Below are 26,312 nucleotides of genomic sequence, written 5' to 3' on the forward strand. Positions count from 1 at the left end.
ACGTCAGAACATTGTTGTGGTGCATTTTTGCCAATATCAAAGATGTACTTAATGCAATTAGAATAATAGGAACGATTTTAGTACACAATACCAACATAAGAGACAACTTTAAAATTTAACTCAAACAAAAGCATAGCAGAGAACATAAGTATTAGGGCTAATTATGCTGTTAATAGGAAGTTAATGGTTGTATGGGACTGTGCTGATTAGAACTAAAATACAATCATATTAACTACTTATTAAATCAATAATGTTATTTATATAAAAGTGGAGATTATTGTTGGACATTATAAAAAGAGAAAGACTCATCAGCTTATGGCAATGTTGGATGGAGTCAAAATCTCTATGTATCTATAATGTACATAAACAATTTACACTTACAAAGTACAAATAACACTAGAATTTAGCATACAAGTATTTTAAGGGTATTCATTAAGAAATAAAACCATTTAAAAGTTTATATTTCTAATAAATTTTTTTTTATATTTTTACTTTTCTTAATAAATACCCTTAAAATACAAGTCAGCAAAATGCATATAATGACTTCACAGTTTTCACAAAGTTTCCAAGCTTTCTTGGTAAGCATGCCAAACTATAATTTATGGTAAGTTCCCAATGGCTACTACATGCCACATAGAGTATTAGGTGGAAGATGCATGGTAGGGAGCTTCCTCTTCCATGAAGTCCTGCCTCTGACAATTTCATCATTTTGTTTCTCTCCTTTGGTTTGTAGAAGGTGTGTATACCTTATTGGCCTTTGAATTTGATCAATGCAAGTGAGGACTCCACCACCATTTATAATCTCTGCTGCTGCTGATGATGATGCCAAAGACAAGCCATTGAGTAAACTTGTGTTGTAGTGTTGTTCCATTAAATTACTAACCATCTCATCTTCTTCAGGTTCACATAATGATTCAACTATATCTGCACTCCCACATTCCCTTCTGTATTCTAGTGTGATGCCTGATAATTGGTGACCCTCTAGAACATGGTCTGGAATAGTCTGTGAAAGTATTTCATGGTTAAAGTTTAGAGATATTAAGAGATACATACTTGTTTAAAAAATGAGATAAATACTATTTTAAAAACAACTTTTTTTTTTGTCTTTAACATTTATTGTATCCTAAGAGAGTTACCAAATAGAACAAATGTGTCTATAAATTTTGTTACCTCTAACATCCATCGTACATACTTCACATTATTAACATGCTGGTTCATGTCCAAATCACTTCTTTTGGGCTGCAAAACAGACAGGAACAAAGAAATTCATTACTGAATTGTAGGATTTTTGCTAATGCATAAAAATGCCATAAACTTGTATGTATATTTAATATTTATACCTTCAAGTCAGAGTTCATGTATTTTGCTTGCTTGTTCAATTTGACAATCTTTTCTGGAGCTTCTTCCTCTATTGCTTGCTTCTCAATAAACCAAGGTACAAGTTCATCCCTCACCTCTTCAGGCATCTTAGAGAGGCGTCTCGTTTTTCGGTTCATCATCACCCATGTGCTGAGTGCATACAGTGCTAAACTCAATCACAACATCAAAAAGAAAATTCCATATTTTCAGAAGTGTGTTTGTTCTAGAAATGCATACCTTGTTGCACGAGCAAAAATGTGGCCGGTTGCCTGACTTTTGATCAGCCAATCGCGCCGCATTCCATTCTTGCCGGATGCTCCAACCCATGTGTCAATTTCAACTACCTCTCCCCTGCCACCAAGTTAAAGAATTTCATCACTTGTTCTTATGGTTTGCAAAACTAGTATGAATAGACTTATTAAGTTTTCTTTGATTCTTTCAGCAAACTTTCTGAGATTATGTGCAGTAACAATGTTAGAAACAGGATATTCTAATGAAGTTGTTGATTTGTTATAATATAGTTGCATATCTGTAATTTCGGCTACTAAAAGTTAAAAGGGGAATAGGACAAAAGTTTTTGAATATGGAGAAAACTTCTAGGAGAACCATAAAAAACTAAGAAATTTTGTCAAGTACTAATTGTCCAAGGAAAGTTTAAGTTTGAAAATTTTTACTTTTTATCTCTCTCTTCCTGTATAAAATTTATTGCAAGAAATGTAAGTTGCTTCATGTGGTTACAAAAGTTATATGCACCACCTTTAGATGTCTACTTCCACTTCTGACATTAAAAGTGATCGATAAGAAATAAAAGAAGGTAAAAGGTTTGCAGGAATGTGACATTTGGTAAAGTACCAAAGAGTGATGCAAATATAATTTCTTGTGCTTACCAAATTGGATAATAATCAATGAGAACTTGCATTCTTGAGACAACCCAAATGAGATCATTCCTTATCATTCCATGAGTTGCACCAAACCCATCACCAAGAAGTCCAGACATCCACACATGGTTTAATGCAGTCTCCTACATATAAAAAATGAATAGTACTCAAGGTTATCAAACTCGAGAGTTCGCATATACTTGTGCAGATTAGATTAGGTAAACTCGAATCGTAAAACTTAATACATTGACTAGTAAACTCAATAAGGATCAAGCTCCTCTAAAGTGAGGATCTTTTATCCAATTAATAATTACCTGAAGAAGGTTGAGGATGCTCTCAAGTGTTGCAGTTTTGTCAGGTCCAACTTCATAGGATCTAATAACAATAGTTTGTCTATAACCAACTCCACCTTCAACCATGAGACCTTGCCTATGAGGATCAACAAGCTGCTTCTTTGTTGGGATATTCTGGCGCTGTCCATTATTGTTCCCATTAACAGTAACAACAGAGTGATCAAGAGTGGTTGAGGCGACAACTGACTCAACAACCTTAACTGCCGAAGACCTTAGAGTAGTCCCATTAATCACGATGTTGTTTGGTTGTTGCTTACTATGCCTTTCATGTTTGGAACAACACCTCACAACATATGCAGATGCTGGATATGAGACAATAGTAGTAATAGTAGTAATATTCATTCTTGTGTTTCTTCCTACTCTTCTTTTTTCTTTTGGATTTTTTGTCCCTTTTTTTTCCGACCTGAAATGCTAAATCACAAACTTAGTCAAATTTTATGTTTGAATGAAATTCTCTTCTAGTTTTAGTTAGTAAAATAAAGGGTCCCTGGGATTCTAAAAAAGACATGGTCTTTATAGGTTACTTTAGGCGGAACAAACTATATAGGAGTTGGAAGACATAAGCATTGTGATATGTTTGGTCTCATATAACAAGGAGAGGACCTTTGGTATTTGCTGCTCAACTACCCTTTTTAGTTATCTAAGTGGAAAAGGCAACTACCTAGGAAAGATCGAATCAACTAAAGAGGACACTTACATGGGCGTTTTAGTTTATGTTTGAGAATTTTGTAGGATTCTGAAATTTTGATTTTGACATTTTTTCCTTAGGTAATTCACTAGCTCTGCTAATTTGTCGTCACAAACTTTCAGAATTGCTTTAGCTATGGATATCTGTTGGTACATATGTATTTTGTGATTGCTTAATAATCAGATTTGGGATGTTATTTTGTTGATTTATTTTTTAAATAAAGAAATTATTTTAAAAAGCTTATAGATAATTTTAAATTTTTGTTTTGATGTCTTTTTCTAAATATATATTGTCTCTTAACATAAGAAAAAATCCCACAATATCTATAAGTTGGTAGAAGAAAATAAAATGATCTCGTTATAATTGAATTATGATAAACATTATGGAAATGTGAATATTAAAGTATGCTATATCCTTATTTGCCGAGACAGAGTGACAGACACTGTTGCTTTGGTTTCCTGTTAGTAATTGCTACCAGTCTTATGTGCGAGTAACTTCGAGAAGAAAAAGTTTTAGTGGTGGAAGTTTTTCCAATAAAAAAAAATACATGAATCCTTTAAAACTTTAGCGTGGAGGAATCCGAATCTTCTTGGAATTACTATGTTTTCTGTAGTTTGCAAGGGATGTCGGAAATTATGAGAGCTATTAGAGAAAGTTTAGAGTTCTTTCACTTTGATCAATGCATAATTTAGTATTTCATCGACACCAATAAACAAAGATTAACTGATCTGCTATAACTTTTTCAGCACAAGCCAAGAAAAGGAATATACTAGTACGTGATCGATGGAGGTTAGTTATCAGCACAACAAAACCAAGAATTTGATAAACGGGACCAACATTAAGACAAATAACGGTAGCTTAAGACATTGCAAAAGTTTAAAACTAGTTTGTCGTAATTCATAATCTCTTTACGATCTATTCAGCTTCTTTGGCTGCATTCATTGTTGTCTATAAAATGTCAAAATGTCACTAGAGTATATTTGGAAATCAACTAGAATTTAATTCGGATTAACCGTTATAGATACACTAAGAGTTATAAAGAACCCTCACAAAGCATGAAGATGTAGATTCTTTTGTTTGTTCTTTAACTGTTGTCATGATTTCAAGTTAAATATTAGTGCTTGTCGCTCCTAATAAACATTGAGAAAAAGCAGGATGAAAACTTCTATTACTTTGTTACTAGTGGTTTATCTTTTATCATCCTGTTCCAGTGGTCACCAAATGAGTTGTCTTATGTATTTTATCAATCTTTTTCTAATTAGTAACTTTTTTTTCCTCCTGTTATGTCACTTTCATACTTCATAAAGTTTTCTTAGCCTGTAACCATGCAGTAAATGTTAACTGTCATAATCACTCTGGAGGATAACATAATGAGAAATTATGCAGCAACTTACTAAAATTGCATGGTTAGTAACGGGAAAATAATTATGTACTATCATTGTAACAATAATCTATTGCGTTTGTGATTCTAACTAGTGTGTACAAACTAAATTAGGAACAATAAAAATAAAAGCCTTCTATGTGTTTGTTTTGATCAATTAACTGATTTCGCAGGCACAATTTGGACACCCATACCACACATTTGTAACTCGAATCAACCAACAGAAGTATCCCTTGGAGTGTTCTAGCCTTCACGATCCATTAGCTTTTGAAGAATAGCCTGCCAAAAGATACAACGAATTATGCTCCCATCACCTACCTCCACATATGTGGCGCGTAACAATGAAACAAGCTAAGAACGTATAGAGTGAAACAGAAAATGATAATGACCCTATACGCAATCAAGTGATGTCAATGATAATCCATGCGATTCTCATTTCTCAATGTGGCACATAAATAGAATGAAGATTGTGGCTTACGGGGCATGAATGATATGCTCTTAGTCCCTGATTCAGTTCAGCAGATGAGATTAAAAGCTTGACAGGACGATATTCAACGGACAAACTATGCCCTCTATTGTCTGCGAAGCATATTAATTCCCGATTTATAAGGTGTTCAAATGCCTACAAAAGTGTTAAAAGATGAGCTTCAGGTTGGGGACAAATCACATAAGCTACAGGAAATACAACCATATCATCATGCGTTATATTTATTATATATATTAATTACATGTTTGGCTCAAATAGATAAATCATTAAAATTTTATACACCTACCCTTAAGCAGACATTTCGATCATAGTAATCAGAAGTCTGGAAGGAATCATGTATACTTTTATACTCTGCAGAATAAGGTAGACACGTTAAGGGACGCCAAAAATGGGAAAGTGAAATAACACCACAAAAGTTTACCTTTCATAACAGAATTGAAGTTGCAGAAGCTTTTCTCTTTAACTTCCAACCTCTTCATGCAAACCAAAATGTAAAGTTCTAAAATGGAGGAATCTGCTGGACCAAGAAGAAATAAACCAATACATAAAAAAAGAAAAAGAAAGAAAGAGAGTATTTTTATAAAACAGAATTTGAATGTGTCGACAGTCATAAAGTAAAAATATGAAAAAATGGCGTACTTCTTAGACATTCCAGTTTTGGTTGCCTATTAATACTTGAAAATGCGGTTTTGAAGTTCTCAAGGGACAGAAACCCAGTCTTCAAATCCATTTGAGAGATAGCACAGAATCTGGATCATTTAACTCACAAGTCTATGACAATGGCCTATTTGACATACAAGAGCTAACAGAATGGTAAACAAGTCACTTACAGGAACTTTAGCAAATGCTTAACAGAGGAGTCAAAATTTAGATAGTTACTGAAGGTTTCTTTGAACCTTTTGTCTTCTACAATATTCTGTAGTTTGTCAAGGAATTCTTTACGAGGTACATAAATGTGAAGAAAACACAAAAGTAAGTATTCTCAACATAAGAAACGTTATTATAGACATGAATTAACTGACAGAAACATACACTGAACAGATTGAAAATGATAGCAGCAGCAAAAAAAGGATACTTGGACCTTTCTATTAAATTCAATAGCATAATCACGGGGAAAGCTTGAATCTACTGGTATTGTAAGCATGTGCACCAGCAAGCTGCATACCAAGAAGTCAAGAAACAGTTTTTTCGACATCATATCAAGCAGGAGCCAATCCAGAGGAAATTACAGTTTATCTACCTCTGTGAGTCTTCCATTGAAGGCGGAGTAAACAACAGCTTTCTATGTGAAAATCGAGATCGTACTCTTTTCTCCAACAGCTGATCAGCATCCTGCAAGGTGGATCATCTTGGTTTGTTTTACGATGATCTATATGAGAACTTTATGAAGAGGATTTTGTTTTCTCAAAATATTGCAAAATTCCCAATACAATAATAATAATAATTTTAAAATCACAAATTGACAACATTTTAAACAAAGCCTTTTAGTTTTCTTAATCAACCAGGTAAAGAAATTCAGACGTGATGAATTTATAAGTGATAACTACTTGAAATTTCATAAGTAAAGGAGAGATAATTATTAAGCACACACCAGCCGACAGCTAATGCCAACTACAACAGCCTGTGATGTTACTGATTGCATTGCATCCAAGAGGCTATAAAGTAACCGCTGTTTGCCCTGCAGAGAATCAGGATAGAGTTATGGCAAATGTGAGGGCAAAAGCTAAACCAAGAAAGTCGTCAATTGATCATAACTAAAATTGTAACCCAAAGTCTGCGCTACAAGCTTTGATAAATAATGTATGTAGGAAAGCAGATATAGCCTTACCTGAGCAAAGAGGTCAAACTCATCCAAAACAAAAATGACTGTTTTATGTGCTAATCCACATTCCCTAGAAAACAACGATTTATACAAGCTTTAGAATGTAATATTATTTCTTCAAAATTTTACCAAGAGAAAAGTTTACTCACTTTAGCATTGCTACCATAAATTGGGAGTTGTCATCAAACGATGCCTGCAAAAAGTGAAACTCAAAATAATTAACATATAGCCTAGTTGTAAAAGCATAGGACAAATCTTGCGAAGTTAAGTCTTATTACCGATTTTGAGAATAGTAACTGATGCTCCATACATAACTGCCTAGCTATTTCCTGATTAATCATAAATTATGACAACAAATGAAACATTATAACAGGAAGCAGTGCCTCATAAACCTACTGATTCCAACTCAATTGTAGATTCACAAGTTCATAACAGACATTTGAAAATGATATTGTGAAAGTTCATCAAATAAAATTGAAAAAAAAAAAAAAAAAACTCTAAGCTAGCTCAGGGTTGATGATTATCCTACGTTTGAGCTGGTTCAATAAGTGTAGCCAGATTATTTGAGAATTGCAAACCTTGAATGCTGAAATGTCATCGCTATGTAGAAGTCCACTTAACCTGATCTGTAACAATCAAGGAAACGAATAACTCAAAAATAGAAAACAAGAAGAAAAAGAAAGAGAGAAAGAGAAAGCAAATAATACCACTGAAATTGACTCGGGATATTCATCCAGCAAATCCCGAATGACAAGCTCCAACACCTAACATAGAGGATACAGTTACGACGAAATTGAAGAAACCGTTAAGCGAAGAGTAAGAAGAGAGTAGTTAGTTAGAGAGAAAACAAACGGAAATCTTGCCGGAGCCGCGAGGACCGAGAAGGAGAATGGAATTGTTGCAAGCCTCAGTAACGGAACTAGAAATCATGAATTTAAGCTTGCTATAGTTGCTCTCTGGAGAATCATAGAGTGCCTTGAACGCGAATTTGGGGTCACAGACTCTGCTTCGAAGCAGATTCAACGCCTTCTCTTTGTGATTCTCCCCCTTCATCTCCATTCCCGATCGATTATTTGGCGGGAAAAATATGTTCTCCTCTACTGTTGCGGGAGCGGGAAGCTATATATTTGTAGAACAGGCCCAATGTTATTGGCCCAACAATAAGGCCCAAGCCCAATATTAGCGTAAGAAATAACGAACCAAAGAAGCAACCAAAAAAAAAAAAAACGAACCAAAGAAAAAACGTGACGTTTGAGTAAGCGGAAGTGAAAAAATATCAATCTTGTGGAACAGGAACCAACCGTTCGATACGCCGAAGCCATGGGAACCGTTCCGATGAACATCGCTTCCCACGTCGACCTCCGTTCACGATTCCACCTCACGTCGTCTTCATCCTCGTCGTCTTCCTCATCCTCCTCTGTGCGGGTTTCCAACTTTTCTAAAACTATCAGCTTGAGCTTCCCTCTCTCTCGGAGGAAGCAGGGGAGGTTAGGTAGGTTTCCTTGCTTCGCCGTCGATGACGACTTCAGAGTCCAGCAGCAAGACCTCGCCAATACTACTTCAGCTGCTGTTGGCTCTGCCACTGAAGAAAGACCCACCGGTAACTACACCTAAATTGATTGTCGAGTCTTTTTGTCTTTTCTTTGTGGTGATTGTTTCTCTTATAGGCTTTGAGCTCTGATCATATATCAATTTGGAGTATTACCAATGTTTTAGTTATAGGTGTCTTTTACTTATCATTGAGCTTCTTATATTTATCCTATGGTTGTTGCTCTTTAAGTTTGTTCATTTTATCCATTGAAGTCCACAAATCATTGAACTCTGACATGGTAAAATTTTGCTTACTTATTGTCCTTTATTTCTTTGAAATGTTGAGCAATGATAATGCTCATAAGTTTCTTCAACTGTTGAATATATGGTTAAGATTTTGTCACTTTTGTATGCTAGAAAATACGGATCTGCTTCCTGGTACAAATGGAGATGCTCCAGATAATTTTAAGCAAGATGGCGAAGGAAGTGCTATCTATGATTTCCTTTATCCTAGTAAAGAGCTTCTTCCCGATGATAAAGAAATGAGCATATTTGATCATCTTGAAGAGCTGCGACAGAGAATCTTTGTATCAGTTCTAGCTGTTGGAGGAAGCATTCTCGGATGCTTTGCATTTTCGAAAGATCTGATAGTGCTTCTAGAATCTCCTGTGAAGACACAGGGTGTAAGATTTCTTCAGCTAGGTCCTGGAGAATTTTTCTTTACAACTTTAAAGGTAAGATTCCTTAGTCTTTGGGGATAATATCTTCGTCTGATATCATTTCATGCAAAATCAAACTATTGCTGTACTGCGAGCTCATTACCACAAATGTGCAAGGCAATCTCAATATTTTTTCATATGGCCATTATAACTAGTTATCAAATAAAGCTTATGCCATATTATAATTTATGCTTGTTCTTTGACTAATTGTTTTTGTCACTAAGACTCAGCTTGAACTCGAATTCATATGAGACGATACTGAATACCCAAATAAATAGTGGTTTATAAGAACAAGAAACATGATTTTTGGATAACTGACTGTCTTTATCTGGCCTAAATCTGTTTCCTACCCACTTAACTACAATGCGGTGAGAAATATGTGCATTTCATGTTTTGTTGTGCATGAACTTCCCCAATCTTCACGCCCATCTATTTGACATCAAAATCTGTCATGTAAAAAAAATATATAAGAAACAACCTTCCTTGAGTTGATTTTTGGCAATTTTGTCTTACAGGTGTCTGGATACTGTGGCCTCCTCTTGGGAAGTCCCGTAATACTGTATGAGATTATAGCCTTCATACTTCCAGGTCTCACAAAAGCTGAAAGAAAGTTTCTAGGGCCAATTGTATTGGGCTCGTCAGTTCTTTTCTATGCCGGAATAACCTTCTCCTATTTAGTTCTAACACCTGCAGCCTTAAACTTCTTTGTTAATTACGCTGAAGGTGCTGTTGAGTCGTTATGGTCTATTGATCAATACTTTGAGTTTGTCCTTGTCCTTATGTTCAGCACAGGCTTATCTTTCCAGGTATTTCTTCCCCTAGGCCCCTATATTTTCTACATAATTTCTTTATGCATTTATGGTGATTGGAATAGCACCTCCTTGCTGAGTGACACCCATATTAGGGAATTGGGTCGAGTGCTATATTGTGTGTCCCTCCAACAAAAAGCAAATGTACATCATAATAGGAAAGAGAAATCATACATATAAATATGTCTGCTTCAGGTCATTTTGGGGTTATGCAAAACATGGTTGATGTATGCTAATAATAAGATAGGGCTTGTCTACACCAAATTTGTAGTCTTTATCTTATCATTCATTTCGATAATTTTTTCATAGATTATAGTTCAGGAAACAAGGAGTCAAGAAGTATTGTGTAAGAGAAATGCTAGAGGGCCATTAGAATTTTTTGTTTTTGACCATTTTTAGCTATCAACTCAATTCCTTTAGTGTAGTAATTCAACAAACATATTCTAGCCCATACTTCTAAACATTGATGGTTAATTGATGGGCAAAAACAATAAATTCTGATCGTTCTCTAGTATTGCTCACTGTGTAATTATATCTGAATAGAGTTGTTTAAATGCAATCTCCTTTCTCCCCCTCCCAAACTTTAGTGGAAACTAACTGAAGCCATATTGCAGGTACCTGTTATACAATTCCTATTGGGACAACTTGGGTTGGTGTCCGGAGACCAGATGCTATCAGTTTGGAGATATGTTGTGGTTGGAGCAGTGGTGGCAGCTGCTGTTGTTACACCCTCCACTGATCCACTCACTCAAGTTCTTCTAGCTGCACCTTTGTTGGGTCTTTACCTAGGTGGTGCATGGGCTGTCAAGCTTACAGGACGGTGATCTTTGTCCCACATATCTTAGTAATTAGTATGTGCAAGAATATTTTTTGTCTGCCTGAACAAATGTTAGTGTACATTCACGAAGCAATCTAGTGTATATTTTTAATTTGTACCATAGCATTACCCTTCCTATATTTATGTTTTATTTAAATTTTTGTCCGATATGGATATGTAACTATTTGTCCCAAAATTACATCAAGTTTTGACGATTTATATATGAATTGACTTTTACCCAACATTATATATGTATTACGGCACATGATTAACAGTTTAATTTGGAAAATATCGATCACATTAGTAACAATTTAAAGATAGATAATTTTGATACACTAGGTGATATAGCACTATGTAATTATTAAAGACTAGTGAACTTTGAATCTTTGTGTCTAGTTTTAATTTAACATTTATAATAAAGGGATTTATATCTATAGAATTGTACGTGTCATAATTCTATAAACCCATCTTTTCCTAAAATATAATCCTAACGTGTTAATCAATCATCCATTTTTATATTATCCTACGCCTTTGAATGTTAATGGTTCTGTTGGCTTGTTTTTTAGTCTCAAATTCTCAATCTCACATCTTTAAAATGGTTCAAAATATCGACTATTTTCAAGATCAATTGTGTCATTGACATGCCTCAATTAATGAAGCCTCCGTTTAACATAATACAGCAACATTTTCATCGCCGCTACTGTTAGATATTTAATTTCAACCTTCTGATAGTATCAATTTGAAGATAAAAACACAACTGAATAATTCCTATTGCTTTGAGATTAAATAAAAAATCTGAATTTTGAACTCCAGCTCTAATTCTTTTCCTAATAATTCAGAAGAAATATTATCAATGATAGCATTCCATAATCATCAAAAGCTCAAACCTGGTGTTGACAAGAAACAGAAGTATATATATACCTCACAAAAGTGTCATTTATAATCAAATTGTGGCACATATATATGTTCCTCACCCTCCCAAAAAGACCTCTAAAAAAGAAAAAGCAGCGGCACACACATCAGCTCTACTAATTGCTTAATGTAATATTTTCGATTTTGGCTTCTATATCAGCAGTACTAGAACTACTTATTTCGGAGGCAAGCTGTGTCAATGAACTCTTCAAAGCATTGCATACCTCCACAAATGCATCTGATGAACCTTTAAGCCCTCCTAACTCTGCTTGCAAAACCTCAATGATGCAGCTGATTTCATTCATGGCTGCCTTTATAGCAGATATCTCTTGTGGCGGATAGAGGCAAGCTCCAATGTCATCAATCTGCCGACCAAGTTCTTGACACTGCTTCAACAATTTCTCCAATGAATCCACAAAACTGCCACTGTCATTTGGTTTCTCCAGTTTAAGCAACCCTGTGATTGAGCGAATAAGTTCTTTTATGACTGAAAGCGTATCAGATACAACCGCAATTGCTTTCTCAGCCACTTTCATCTCTTCGGGTGACAAATCATTCCCCAGATCACCTTCACTCAAATTATCATCATGCGGTTCATCCTCTGTTGCTTCTGCACAACTCTCACCTACTGCTGTATTGTCTGGAACAGCAGATGAGTCTGGCTTTAGTTCTTTCATCTCGCGAAGAACGTCCTTCACTGAAACTGCTACCTGCGTCATTGCTCGCCCAATTGCTGTAATATTTGTTGCCGGAGTCTTTTTAAGGGCATCACATGCTTCCCACACGGCACCGACCAATTGAGGAACTGATAGTTTCTGGTCTTTAGAATGAGATCCTGTTAAGTGTTCATTACAAGATAAAGTAAGGTTTTCAGCTTTGCACCAAAAGATTTGAGAAATAATTCAAGGTGGTAAGTGGGAGTGAGTTGAAACAAGATAATCTGACATATATATAAAAAAATTAAATTAATACACATGTCATTGATGATGATGATGATGATAATGTCAATATAAAATTATTTGCAGTAGAGCTTAATGCATAATAGTTAAAGACACAATAGCATAAAGCTAAATAGAGAGTTCATTCCACCACATACTTTGCCCTTGTTGACAATGATATTGTTGGTCACCTTAACAGCTGTCAGGTACTAAAGTAGCGTTTCATGAGAGAGTATCCTTAACTATATTACTTATCCAATGCCAAAACCAATCTTAATTCACTTTTAGTATACCAAATTGGAATATTATTTTGGATAGCAGTGTTTATGCTGTGTAGTCAAGAGACCAGACAGCAGCAAAACACAAGTATTATGATACATCAAGAGGTATGTTGAGCTCCCCAGAATCTGTTACAGTAATGTCAACATCTCAGATGATATCGTTATGTTACATAGACAATTATTCGCCAAATTTCTCAAAGTAATTGAAGATAATTTTATGTCTTGGATATGGGGTTTGTTGTAACATCACAAATTATCTATTTGTCATGCTTTTCTATGAATTATGTTGGGTGTGTATAAGGGAGAAGGTGAGAAGGCTTACCATATGAAGAGACAGTGTCCTTCATCAACCTGAAGCTGGAATCAACAACATGCTTTACAGATGCATGAACACTGGAAGACAGTGTAGGCCCTGCACCAACAGTACTGGCATGGGAGAGCAACAGAAAACCTTGAAGCGTGTTGAAGTATGTTGTCATATTCTCCTCAATTGCTTTTGCCCCTGGTTTCTCTCCAGTCCACAGCATCCCAACTGCAGCAGAAAAGATAAACATATGGTGTTACATAAACTCTGAAAAGCTTACCAATGATTTACTATTGCAATCTCACTTGCAAAGAATGAAACAGATAACCACCCCAGGTTATTTTGAAAGGTAATCAAATTTATCTGCATTGGCATCTAGCCTAACCTAGAAATAATTTAAAGAAAAAAAGATAACGATTTTATTGAAAATCATGCATTTTATTTATTGCCTAAAATCTTTGTAGAAGATCACGAAACTAAAACAGGGAAACCCAAAAAAAGGAATGAACTTTCGGAATAATCAACTCAAAAGGCATAAAATTGGGAAAGGCCAATAGAAGAGTCAAGAGTGAACCTGTGGTAGCTTGTTTTTGAACTTCATCACCCATTTTGATGACGTCATCCCAGCTGACTTTGTCTAAAGCAGACGAAGCCGTTTGATCCAAAACCTATCAACCGCATGAGAGAAGGGTGAGGATCATGCATTCATGCGGAAGCGAAGAGAAAAGGGGAGGGGAGGAGAGAGAGAACGGCACCTGTAGGGTTTCATGGATATTGGCGAGGTGTGAACCAAGCACTACGTTCAGATGCTCCTTCTCCGCTCTCACCGGCATCTTTAATCTACGCTCTTCTTCTTCTGAGGCCGCAGCCACTGGCTTCACTGCACCGGACCGGAAATGACGGCGCCGTTGTGAACTTGGGAATGCAAATGCTTGCCCGTTTTGTAAATAATCAATGTGTGTAAGAAATTATTAAAATATTGAGTTTTTTTAGTCTCATAATTATTGTCTCAAAATTTGAAATTAGAGTAATAAGTTTTAAAAAATACTATTAGTACATCAAAATCAGTCATCAATATATTTATATATAAATATTAATTATAAATATAATTTAATTTATTTTTAATATATATTTATATTTTATATTGATAACTAAATTTAATATACATATAGTATAATCGTAAATTTTAATAGAACTAATTTTTATATTTTTAATAGGCCGGATATCTAATCCTATATTAGACTCAACCTAAACTAAATGATCATCTAAACTAATAAGTCTAATTGGTTTCAATTTATCAAAATTAATTTGTTAAAAAATTGAGTTGTTTTGATATATTTTCTTAATCGTTTTTTAAAAATCGTTTAAATCATTTTAATTTTGATAATTAAAAATATCAAAATCAGCTATGATATATTTATGTATAAATATATATATATAATTTAATTTATTTTTAACATATATTTTATATTTTAATGTATAATTTAACACATTTTTAATATAAATTTTATATTTTAATATATATTTTAGATTAATAATTAATTTTAATATACATCTATTATAATTATTTAAGAATAGAATGTCTCAATAATTAAACTAAAAGTTTAACTAATAATAATAATAACTACTTTAAATACAAACACATGATAATTATGCTAATACATTTTCATACTAAATATTAGCTCAAATATTTAATATTGATGTTTAATACTGATTAAGTGTCAAATGAACAATGATGTAGCTTCAAGAATTTTATTCTATTTGTTTCAATCCAATCCCTCACACTAATATATGTTCCACCGAAAATCTTCCTTCAAATACCCTTTCTCTTGCCTTTATTGCCTACAATATAAGACAATAAAAGATTTTATAACTTTAGATGCAACTTTATAAATATAATCAGATTTATTTGCTTGACATCATTTTTTGAAATTAAGAAACATTACTTAATGAAAGAAATTAAAATGATGTATTGAACTATATCAATGCAAAAAAAAAAATTATAGTATAAAGTAACAACTTAAAAATATTTTTATCAACAATTAATGAAATCAAACATCAGTCTTTGAATGACTTGTTAATAATACGAGCGATCTCTACTATTTTATTTTAAAAATTGCTCTCATTTGTTTCTGTTATAAAATCACTCATCTCAAAAGCTAATAAGAGAAGATAACATAAATAGTTATATCTAATCTACCCCTCCCCCTCTTTAAATAAGAGCCTCTTTTAGATTTGATTGGTTTTTGCATAGACTTTTTTTTCTTCTTTTATTTTTGGTTTAATTACTTTGATGGTCCTTATAGTTTCGCAAAATTTTTAATTAGGTCCCTATACTTTTTTTCTTTTTAATTGAATCCCTGCACCAAATTTTTTTTCAATTGAGTCCCTACACTCTTTTTTTCCTTTTATTTGAGTGTCTGCTCCAATTTTTTTTTAGTCGGGTCCCTGTATAATTAAGCCAATTACTATCAAGCGGGACCTAATTGAAAAAAAAATGGTGTAAGGACCTAATTAAAAAGAAAAAAAGTATAGGAACCTAATTGAAAATTTTGCGAACTATAAGGACCAACAGAATAATTAAACCTTTATTTTTTTTTATCTTATACTATTTTTTCACTTTGGGAATCACCAATAATCGAATTATAGACCTTTCGTATATAAAATTCTGGTATCATACCATGAAACTACTCAACCAAATATTCTAAATAATAGAAAAGAAGACAATCAACTAAAGCATCCTAAAGATTAGGAGACGGAGGACAAACCTGTTTTTTCCAATTTGTACAACTAGTAATGAGAGAAAGTAGAATTGTTTGGCAAAAAGCACCGCTCATTATTCCAATCCACAAGCCTTTCCCTCTCAACTGCACCCAAAAACCTAATATAGCAGCAAGTGGAATTCCCAAAACATAATAGGCTCCAAGGTTCACATATGTTCCTAATTGTTGCCAACCACATCCTCTAGCAATACCTATAATATGACCAAGTATTACATTTCATAAAAAGATATTTATTGTGCATTGAATAATAATACCAAGAAGAAAAAGAAAAGTGCCAACCTGAAAGAGTACCATGTAAAGTGTCTAATATAATAGAGACACATACTAAGGGAGCCATATCTGTGACATAATCCAACACATCTTGCTCATAGCTAAAAACATAGCCTATAATATTTCGGCACCCAAAAATGATTGAGCTCACCAGAAGAGCCTGTGAGCCTGCAAGAGTCATGGCAGCTACGACTGCCACTCGTGCCTCTCCTGGATTTCCAGCTCCCAATGCATTTGAAACTCTAGTGCTGAAAGAATTACCAGAAAAAAATCAATGAATAAAAGAAAAAAAATGTGTAACTAGTATAAAATAATATGTATATGATGATAAAAGCAAAACCTTGCTGCGGAGCCAATTGCTTCTGGCATTGTGTAGATTGTTGTGGTGATTGAATAACTAGCCACAAAAATTTAAACATTTAAACCACGTTAGCACAACTAGTATGGAAATGAAATGGATATGAATATGAATATTGAACTATAAGTAACAATTTCAATTTGAGATTGTAGAACATAAAAATATCTCTTATGTCTCAATGACCAAGTCCTACTTACCATATGGATAGAACTGAAGCTTCAAGCTGTGGATTTGGTAAAAGCCCAGAAAGCAAAGTGAGAAGCTCAAATGACCACCATTCAAGGCTGCATTAATCATCAAACACAATAAAAACATATCAAGGTTGATAAGCGTGCACACAGACGCATGTGTGTATATAGTAAGATCAGATTCTAGAGGAAGAAACTAACCAAATCATTCCAGCAGATGGAACGGCATAGCACAAGAATTCTCCAAGCCCATGGAATAGGTCCATGGAGATTGGAGCACGAGTCTTTTCACACTTAGCAGAGAATTTCATATATAGTCCAAGCAAAATCACATTCAACCAATATGAAATGCCAAGAGAAAATGCTGCTCCTAAGTTACCTAGTTGGAACTGAAAAACAAGTATCCAACAAAAAGCTATGTGAAAGCAAAAAGTGACACAAGAACTCATAATAAGAGGAAAGATCAAACTCTGCAGCAAAAAGTAGCGAATGAAGGTGTGAAGTGAAGCATAAGCAAATAGAGCAGGAATAAGGCACACAGCAAATTTTCCAGCTTCTTGTGAAATCAAAGGGTCTTGGCCACACAAAACCATTATTTTTCCCAAGCAGATCCATAAAAGAGAGAGAGGAATACAAGCTAGACTCAAAGCTACAATAGAAGTGTAGATTTGAACACCAAATCTTCTATATTGCTTTGCTCCATAGGCTTGACCACCTAGAGTTTCCAATGCACATGACATTCCAAACTGTTTGATAAAACAAAAAACACAGTTAATTCTGAAACAAAAACTTAAAGGCTATGATATGAGATAAGAGAAAGAATAGTTACAATAACACTGAAGCCAGAGACAGCACAAAGAGAGGTAGCAATAGCTGTGCTAGAGAGAGCAAGCTTTCCCAAATGACCAACCATCATAATTGAAATTATCTGAAGAAAATAGGTTGATAAGTTGACAGTTATCATAGGCAATGCTAAATAACCAACACCCTTAATCTCTTTTGCCAACACACTCCATGTTATGGTTCCTAAAGAACCCTTTTCTTCTCCTTTTGGCTTCAACAAGAGACCCTCTTCCATGTCTTGAAAGAAGGTTCTTGAAACTGATATCTGATATACCTAAAAGACACAGGCTTTGGCTGCTTTTATAGGAAATTTTTGAATATATACATTTATAGACTAAACTTGGAGGATACTCCAGAGAAGTAATGAAAAATGACTTTTACTAAAATTTAAGGTTGGACCACTAGATGTATTTTGGCATTAAAGATTTTGTGGATATGTGTCCTTCTTGATGGATCCGAAGTCAAAGATTCGTCAAGTATAATTATACTATTCTAGTTTAATTAGAGTTAAATAAATCTGATTGGAGTAATGTATAAATAAATCGGTTTGTAACAAAAATTATATTTAATTTTAATTAATTATAAAATAAAAGAATACTTAGTTATAGACTTTCGAAAACCACCAATCGCCCAATCTCTCATCTCAGCTATCAAAGAGTTAAAGATTTCAAAAAGAGAGAGTGAAAAATTGTTAAAAATTTTTGTAGTTGATTTTTCAAAAGAAATAATAGAAATCGTGTGAGGCAAGTCCAGTGACGATTTTAAAGAACAGCTAGCTTTAGTGTTCCACTAATTCGTGTCGCTTTGACCACTATAGCATGTATCAAGGTGTTAGTGTTTCACTTGATCATTGTTTTATTTAAATAACACTTTTTTTTTTTGTCACATGCTAGATCACAGGTGTCCATGAAAATGAAAAAAATTAATAAACATAACAATGTTTCTGTGATTGGTAGCTGCTATGAGACAGATAAGAAGAATTCAAATCGGCTAACTCCACTACCTATCTAAGATATGTATCTCGGATATTGAGAACTAGGCACATGTAATATACAAATTTCTTAGTAAAAAAAAATTACAAATACATCTTATGATTTATTATTATAAAATATATACTTTAGTATCATTTGATGAGTTGTGGACTTGTGATTTTCAATCAACTTGGCTTATTTATTTTATTTTATCTAATACAACATTAATATTGTTTATCTTGATATCTTCTCCTTTTTATGAGAGATTCTGTGGCGTCTAAGTTTTACTGTTTTCCGAATAAAACAATTTAAGTACATAGGATCTGAGCTAAACCACACACTCACATGCCCTTGTCTTGTATGACTCCATTCATTTCCATAATTTGGGGATCACTTCAGCATGGTTACATAAAAATGCATGAGGTGTGATGAACTAATATAGTGTATACATATACAACTCTTTATCATGAAAACATATTTTTGAAATTCCAGTTCCAAGTCACTCACTAATGAAGATTTATAATTGATCTTCATTTCATCAATAACTAGCTTCTCATATCAGTATATTATCTGCTGAAAATTGACCATCAAATATTCTCTTCCTTGCCTTGATTGCCTGCATCATATTTAAGAGTTTCAGACCATACAATTGAATCAAATTGCATAAAGTAGAATTAGAGGTGGCTACTTCTATGAAAACGTCTTCATGTAAAGATGGTATTGTAAACCGTTCAGACAATGTCTTCACGGAAGTATCACCTTTTAACAAAGGCATTAAGCTGTATTAACCAAAATCTAAATAGTAACAACCACCAAGATAAATCAATGTACTTATGTCTCAAAATCAAGCATAGATTCCAAAGCTACATAGCATACCTGTTGTTCCCAATTTATGCAGCTTGTTATGGTAGCAAGTAGAACAGTTTGAACAAATGCACCAACTTGTATACCAATCCAAAGTCCTTTTCCTTTCAGATTCACCCAAAATGCCAACGCAGCCGCAGCCGGAATCCCACAGAGGTAGAAAGCTCCTAGGTTTACAAAAACTCCTAAGTGCTGCCATCCACAACCTCTAGCAATCCCTATTCGAAAGTAATTCGGATAAAATCAATGTCTTGTGCAAAAAGTAAAAGCTTTACTTAAGGATAGACATGAAGGTAAAAAATTTACCTGCCAGAACACCTTGTAGGCTATCTAGTATAACAGATACACAAACCAGAGGAGCCATGACAGTGACATAATCAACAACTTCCTCCTCGTTGCTGAAAACATAACCATAAATGTGGCGACACGAAAAGAGGGTTGCGCTTACTATACTCGTCTCAATTACTGCAAGAGACATTCCAGCCAGCACGGCTACACGAGCAGCTAGTGGTTTCCCTGCTCCTAATTCATTTGAAACTCTTGTGCTACAATTCATTTGAGAAGAAACAAGTATGATCAATTAGTATGTCATTGCCATTTGAAAGATGCAGAGTGAATGTGTTTAAGATGTAGACCTTGCTGCAGCACCAATTCCAAAAGGGATGGTATAGAGAGTTGAAATTGTATTAAGACTGCAGAAAAATGAAAAAAATAATGAATCAAAATCACAATTTTAAGTTGTGAAACTAGTAAATACTCATGAATATAAACTATTTGTGGCAAAGATAAAAGAACAAAGCAAAAAGGTTTAACTAACATACCAAACAGATAAAACTGAAGTCTCAAGTTGTGGGTTTGGTAACAGCCCAGACAGCAAGATAAGCAACTCATATGACCACCATTCAAGGCTATATTCACAGACATAAACAAAAACCAGAACATTTGAAACCAGTTTGAGTTGAATAATTGATAATAAGTTGAACAAGAAGATATCATATAGATTACCAAATCATTACTGCAGAAGGGACAGCAAAGCGAAAAAACTCCCCAACTCCTCGGAACATCTCCAGAGAAATCGGAGCGCGTGTTTTTGCACACGATGGAGAGTATCTCATGAATAATCCAAGAAAAATGACATTGCACCAAATTGAAATGCTAACTGCTATTGCTCCACCAGCACTATTGAGTCCAGCCTTGAACACCAAGAGCCAACAAAGAGGTATATGGAGGAATAGAGTGACACAAGAACTTACAAGCATGGGAAGAAGCAAGCTTTGGATTTGGAAATATCGAACTAACGGCTGCAGAATTGCATATGCAAAAAGGGCTGGAATAAGCCATATGATGAACTTGGCTACTTCATGAGCAATGAGAGGGTCCTGGCCTAGGAAGACTAGTATCTGTTCAATGTTGATCCAAAGAATAGAGAGGGGAACACAGACCAATATGAGAGAAAAGATGGCAGTGTATGTTTGCATTCCAATTCTTTGGTATTGTTCTGCTCCATAAGCCTGTCCACATATAGTTTCCAGTCCACTCGCCATCCCCATCTGTTCCCATTCTCGAATTCAATTCCATAATCCATAATACTACTGCGAATAACTTACCTAAGCACGAAAGATTTGAGTGCTGACAATTCTAACATGAAACATGTAAACTAACTCTGTCCATATATGTAACAGTTAGAATTGTCAGCACTCAAATTTTGGTAATTTATTCTTACTACTAAGATATATCTGCCAAGTGAATTTTACTTTTCTTATATAGAATTTAAAAAGATATTCTGAAGAACTATCATATATTCATGTCTCTTACGTCCAAAAATTGCATATTACCAATATGGGAATTGCGTGGATTAATGCCACAATGAATGAGAATCAACCAAAAACAGTTAGAAGAGTTCAAACACTAAAGGCCCCGCCTAATAATAATGCTGTGACCACTCATCAAAACAAAACAATAGTGTAATAAAATAAATAAATTTGCAGAATTTTTCCCTTTTCTCTTAAAAGGACTACTCATATGAAGAAGACATTAGATGTTAAATCAGAACAAATGAATGTAGTACATGAGATCTTAGATTAAACTATTATACCAAGATATTGATTCATTAAAGAAAAGAAAAGTAGAAGAAGGAGGAGGTAGGTTTGGCTTACAAGGAGGCTGAAACCGGTGACACCAGAGAGGGATATGGCCAAAGAAGAGCTTGAGAGAGCAAGCTCGCCAAGGTGACCAACCATCATGGTTGAAACCACCTGCAACAGATACTGAGAAGCTATCACTACCACCATGGGCCCTGCTATCTCACATATCCTCTTCATTTCTTCTTTGTAACCTTTCTTCCATGTCCATGATGATGATCTTTCTTTTGCCGCTAGAAGATTCTCTTCCATTATCATATCATATATGATGTTACTGTCTCTCACTTTAATTTTCCACTTCTTTCTTCTGCCTTTCTATCAACTTCATACATCATACTACTTTATATATATATATATATATATGATATGCAGATTTTTTTTTTCAAACTTAAAAATGAAACTTGAATTACGGAAAGACGATGTAGATTTAATTATAGAGTAATCTATGACTTTGAGCTACCGTGACTCTGCTGCAAGATAAAATATTATTATCATCGTTATATTATATATATACTAATGTGTAATTAATTACTTGCAACTCCCTCTGCAGATTCTTACCCTACTTTTAATAACTCTACGAACAACAACAATAAAGCCTTGTCCCATTAAATGGGGTCGAATCAAACAATGTTATTGAGTTCTGTCATGTATTATGTCTACAGAGAGACCGTTTACTTGTAGATCTCATTTGACTACCTCATAGATGGTCTTCTTAGGTCTTCCTCTGCCTTTCACCTCTTGTCCATCTTCCATCTCATCTACCCTTGTGACTGGATGTTCTATCGGTCTTCTTCTCACATGTCCAAACCACCTAAAACGCAATTCAACCATCTTTTCCACAATAAATGCTACTCCAACTCTCTCCCTTATATATTAGCCGTATTCATAGATATTTATTTTATTTCAGCTAACGGCTGCCAGTTGTTTTCTCCTTACTTCTCTGTTGTTAATTTCTTTTACAAAAATTTATTTTTAATATATATTTGAATCGTGACTGGTCTGTCTTTATGTTTCCTTTCGGAGTTGGATTCATTCAAATTTACAAAAACACTTAAATCATATTTGGGACAATTTTTTTCATTTTATTTATAAATTATGGTTTGAAACCAAGATTTATAAAATTTTATTATTTAGTCGTGATTATATATGTTTGATAGAGACAAGGTTTATGGATAGTTTTCTAATTTGTGATTTTAAACAACTATATATTTGAAGAAGAGCTGCATATTATTGTATATGATTTCAAGTTCTGGAGGGTTAACGGTTACAAGGCCTTGGGATTGTTTGATGACACGTGGCGTCCATAAATATGATGTGTCATTGTGCCACGTTGCATGCTAAATTAACCCACTCAAATGAACACATGTTCCTTGGTCAAATGTTCTTAAGGCTTAACACTCATCAATCATCATCAAAATTCAACAAATGACTAGCTAGCTTCTCATACCAATGTACTACTGTCTGCTGAAAATTGACCCTCAAATATTCTCGTTCTTGCTTTGATTGCCTGCATTATCAAGACCACACAATTTTATAAGGTAGTGTTCTTTAGAGAAATAGAGACGGAAAGATTGAGACTAAGAGACAGAGACTAAGAAATAGATATTGAAATAAATTTTAATATTCTGTTTGGTACAAAATGAGAGGTAGAAATTGAAATAAAAATGAAACTCTAATTTAATTTGTACAAAGGATAAAATTTGAATTAATTAATTGAAATAAAGGTATTTTAGGTATAAAATATTAAAATTTCAGTCTCCATTTCTAAAAATTTTAGTCCCATGTGTCTTCACTTTTTGAAGGTACTGAAATACTGAAATTTTAGAGACAGAGACAGAAATTTTAGTACCAGTCTATGAACCACCAACAACATGATACTGAGTCTCAATCTCTATCTCAATATCTCAAAACAAACGCTACCTAAAGGGAATCAAATGATGCAACTGATGCATTATGAAGACAAATAAATTGAAGAGGGTAGAGGACATACTTGTTGTTCCCAATTGATGCAACTTGTTATGATAGCAAGTAGAGAAACTTGAAGAAAAGATCCAGTTTGTATACCAACCCAAAGTCCTATTCCTCTCAGTTTCACCCAAAATGCCAATGTGGCAGCAGCCGGAATCCCACAGAGGTAGAATGCTCCAAGATTCACATAAACACCTAAGTGCTGCCATCCACAACCTCTAGCAACCCCTATTGACCAAACACAAATCATGAGGAACCATGTCTCATACATATATTCATTCTTTTAAGAGTCAGCACAATATAATTTATTAATTAAATTTAAATCACCTGAAAGAAAACCTTGCATGCTGTCAAATATGACTGAGAGACAGACCAAAGGAGCCATGACAGTTACATAATCAACAACTTCCTTCTCACTGCTGAAAACATATCCAAAGATGTGGCGGCAGCTGAAAAGAGTTGCACTTACTACACTTGTCTCCATCATTGCAAGACACATTGCTGCCATCACCACAATCCGGGCAGCCTCTGGATTCCCAGCTCCTAATTCATTTGAAATCCTTGTGCTGTCATCATCACCATACACACGGAATTAATAATCATGATTCCATTGACACATGCATTTGAATTTTGTAGAATGAATGCTTTTGTGAATTATGATTTGAACCTTGCTGCAGCACCAATTCCAAAAGGGATACAATACACAGTTGAAATGGTATTAAGACTGCACAGAAAGAAAGTCACAGAATATTAGTGCAATCACAACAAAAAGATCAAAGAAAAGTAACTAACATACCAAACTGATAGTACTGAAGTTTCAAGTTGTGGATTTGGTAACAGCCCAGATAGCAAGATTATCAGCTCAAATGACCACCATTCAAGACTACATGAACACACTGAATTAATACAGAAATCTTTTGGAAAAAAGAAACTGTTTATAGTTGAAGAGAGATGTGTATATATATATATCACCAAATCATTACTGCAGAAGGGACTGCAAATCGAAAGAACTCGCGAGTTCCTTGGAATATGTCCATGGAGAGTGGAGCTCGTGTTTTGGCACATGCTGAAGAGTATCTCATGTATAATCCAAGAATGATGACATTCAACCAGATTGAGATGCTAAATGATAAAGCACCACCAACATTCTTGAGTTGAGTCTTGAACACCAATGCCCAACAAAGAAGTATGTGGACACAAAAGACTACACAAGAGGTTATTAGCATAGGAAGAAGCAAGCTTTGCATTTGGAAGTATCGAACTAATGGCTGCAGAATTGAGTATGCCAAAAGTGCTGGAACAAGCCAAAGCATGAACTTTGCAGCTTCATGAGCAATCATAGGGTCCTGACCAAGGAACACTAGTATCTGTTCAATGTTGATCCAAATGAAAGACAGAGGAACAGACACCAATATTAGACAGAAGATGGCAGTGTATGTTTGCTTTCCAATTCTTTGGTATTGCTGAGCTCCATAAGCCTGTCCACAAGTAGTTTCCAGACCACTAGCCATCCCCAGCTGTTCATATGGAAGGGATAGTTCATAGTTGTTAAACAGATCAATCAACTAATTGCAGAGATTCAATGCTTTACTGATACATATTTTCCTCTAGTACCATACTACAAATCATGCTCCCTAGATAAGTTATTATATAACAATACATATTTGGTATTCATGAGAGTTTTCCTCTTTGTTTTTGCTGGTCTAAAGTATACCTCATTCATTGAAGGAGGAATGAACTCAGTTGAGGAGTTATAACAGTTTTGATTACTGTGTTAACTAATTATTTGTTAGAAAAATGTATAGAGTGACATGTACAAAATGGACCTCACAAAGACTAATGCTTTATTGATATGACCCTATAGTTTATGTGCATTGAAGAATGAAGATTGAACAAGTTTCAGATTCATAATGACAACTCTATCTTCTTTTCAAAATGAAAACTCTATAATTGGAATTAGTGAAAAAGGAAGAAGAATGCATGGTGGTGGTGGAGGAGGTTAGAACTTACAAGAAGGCTGAAACCAGTGACGGTGGAAAGGGAGAAAGCTAAGGCGGTGGCAGAGAGATAAAGCTCGCCAAGGTGACCAACCATCATGATAGATACAATCTGTAGAAGATACTGGAAGGCTGTAACAGCTACCATAGGACCTGCTATGATGCAAATACTCTTCAGTTCTTGGATTAAGGTTTTCCATGTTACTCCTCTTCTTCTTTTTCTCTCTAGTTCTTTCTCTCTAGGTGCCAATAGGGGCTCCTCCATGTTCATAGTCATACAGAACAACACACAGTTTGATTCCCTCCTTTCTTTCTTTCTTTCTTTCTTTCTTTTATGTGGCAAAATTTAATTTGTCTTCTTTTCTCCTTTTCCCACGGTATCCCCCAACTTGACATGTCAAGGATTAATCCGCTGTGGATCGGAGTTCTATTTAAGAATCTATTGCTGGCCAATGGGTTGCTACATGTATAAAGTGGGATTCGAACCTCCAACACTTGCTTAAGCGGAAGTGAACTGACCACTTGACCAACCCAAATTGATTTTAATTTGTCTTCTTTAATATGTCACCCACTCTGCATGTAAGTCGTTGGAAATAATGTCTGGATAATAATCACCGTATCAATAATGACCATACATATAAGATTTAGTCC

At 34.6% G+C, this 26,312-nt stretch overlaps 7 protein-coding genes across 7 annotated transcripts; 1 reads left to right on the top strand and 6 right to left on the bottom strand.

Moving 5' to 3' along the window:
• Positions 1–622: 622 nt before the first annotated feature.
• Positions 623–2,932, bottom strand: LOC107616154 (palmitoyl-acyl carrier protein thioesterase, chloroplastic-like). The gene is made up of 6 exons (XM_016318148.3): positions 2,552–2,932; positions 2,247–2,380; positions 1,597–1,710; positions 1,341–1,509; positions 1,171–1,239; positions 623–1,003 (listed from the first exon to the last, which is right to left on the bottom strand). Exons 1-6 carry the CDS (start codon positions 2,930–2,932, stop codon positions 623–625), a joined length of 1,248 nt encoding a protein of 415 aa, XP_016173634.1.
• A 1,662-nt stretch (positions 2,933–4,594) lies between these two features.
• ORC4 (origin recognition complex subunit 4) lies at positions 4,595–8,060 on the bottom strand. The gene is made up of 15 exons (XM_016318669.3): positions 7,821–8,060; positions 7,676–7,732; positions 7,547–7,594; positions 7,247–7,297; positions 7,118–7,161; positions 6,975–7,038; positions 6,738–6,824; positions 6,387–6,478; positions 6,222–6,303; positions 5,977–6,062; positions 5,786–5,895; positions 5,568–5,660; positions 5,433–5,497; positions 5,138–5,281; positions 4,595–4,938 (listed from the first exon to the last, which is right to left on the bottom strand). The coding sequence occupies exons 1-15, from the start codon at positions 8,025–8,027 to the stop codon at positions 4,903–4,905; spliced, it is 1,266 nt and encodes a 421-aa protein (XP_016174155.1). The 5' UTR covers positions 8,028–8,060; the 3' UTR covers positions 4,595–4,902.
• A 136-nt stretch (positions 8,061–8,196) lies between these two features.
• On the top strand, positions 8,197–11,095 carry APG2 (Sec-independent periplasmic protein translocase). Its single transcript, XM_016321271.3, has 4 exons — positions 8,197–8,568; positions 8,916–9,232; positions 9,733–10,023; positions 10,641–11,095. Exons 1-4 carry the CDS (start codon positions 8,289–8,291, stop codon positions 10,848–10,850), a joined length of 1,098 nt encoding a protein of 365 aa, XP_016176757.1. The 5' UTR covers positions 8,197–8,288; the 3' UTR covers positions 10,851–11,095.
• A 641-nt stretch (positions 11,096–11,736) lies between these two features.
• On the bottom strand, positions 11,737–14,284 carry LOC107618251 (uncharacterized). Its single transcript, XM_016320262.3, has 4 exons — positions 14,034–14,284; positions 13,853–13,946; positions 13,297–13,506; positions 11,737–12,590 (listed from the first exon to the last, which is right to left on the bottom strand). Exons 1-4 carry the CDS (start codon positions 14,109–14,111, stop codon positions 11,872–11,874), a joined length of 1,101 nt encoding a protein of 366 aa, XP_016175748.1. The 5' UTR covers positions 14,112–14,284; the 3' UTR covers positions 11,737–11,871.
• Positions 14,285–14,928: 644 nt separating this feature from the next.
• On the bottom strand, positions 14,929–18,140 carry LOC107618250 (protein DETOXIFICATION 14). Its single transcript, XM_016320261.3, has 7 exons — positions 17,707–18,140; positions 17,079–17,623; positions 16,887–16,973; positions 16,672–16,728; positions 16,341–16,579; positions 16,047–16,252; positions 14,929–15,120 (listed from the first exon to the last, which is right to left on the bottom strand). Exons 1-7 carry the CDS (start codon positions 17,953–17,955, stop codon positions 15,058–15,060), a joined length of 1,446 nt encoding a protein of 481 aa, XP_016175747.1. The 5' UTR covers positions 17,956–18,140; the 3' UTR covers positions 14,929–15,057.
• Positions 18,141–19,037: 897 nt separating this feature from the next.
• LOC107619452 (protein DETOXIFICATION 12) lies at positions 19,038–22,095 on the bottom strand. The gene is made up of 7 exons (XM_016321748.3): positions 21,712–22,095; positions 20,561–21,105; positions 20,377–20,463; positions 20,191–20,247; positions 19,862–20,100; positions 19,568–19,773; positions 19,038–19,307 (listed from the first exon to the last, which is right to left on the bottom strand). Exons 1-7 carry the CDS (start codon positions 21,952–21,954, stop codon positions 19,245–19,247), a joined length of 1,440 nt encoding a protein of 479 aa, XP_016177234.1. The 5' UTR covers positions 21,955–22,095; the 3' UTR covers positions 19,038–19,244.
• An 809-nt stretch (positions 22,096–22,904) lies between these two features.
• LOC107619263 (protein DETOXIFICATION 12) lies at positions 22,905–26,025 on the bottom strand. Its single transcript, XM_016321520.3, has 7 exons — positions 25,675–26,025; positions 24,637–25,181; positions 24,461–24,547; positions 24,332–24,388; positions 23,992–24,230; positions 23,687–23,892; positions 22,905–23,203 (listed from the first exon to the last, which is right to left on the bottom strand). Exons 1-7 carry the CDS (start codon positions 25,936–25,938, stop codon positions 23,138–23,140), a joined length of 1,464 nt encoding a protein of 487 aa, XP_016177006.1. The 5' UTR covers positions 25,939–26,025; the 3' UTR covers positions 22,905–23,137.
• Positions 26,026–26,312: the final 287 nt, after the last annotated feature.

This window comes from Arachis ipaensis, chromosome B9 (genome assembly GCF_059453495.1).
Source record: "Arachis ipaensis isolate K30076 ecotype BB chromosome B9, ASM5945349v1, whole genome shotgun sequence".
NCBI lineage: Eukaryota > Viridiplantae > Streptophyta > Magnoliopsida > Fabales > Fabaceae > Arachis > Arachis ipaensis.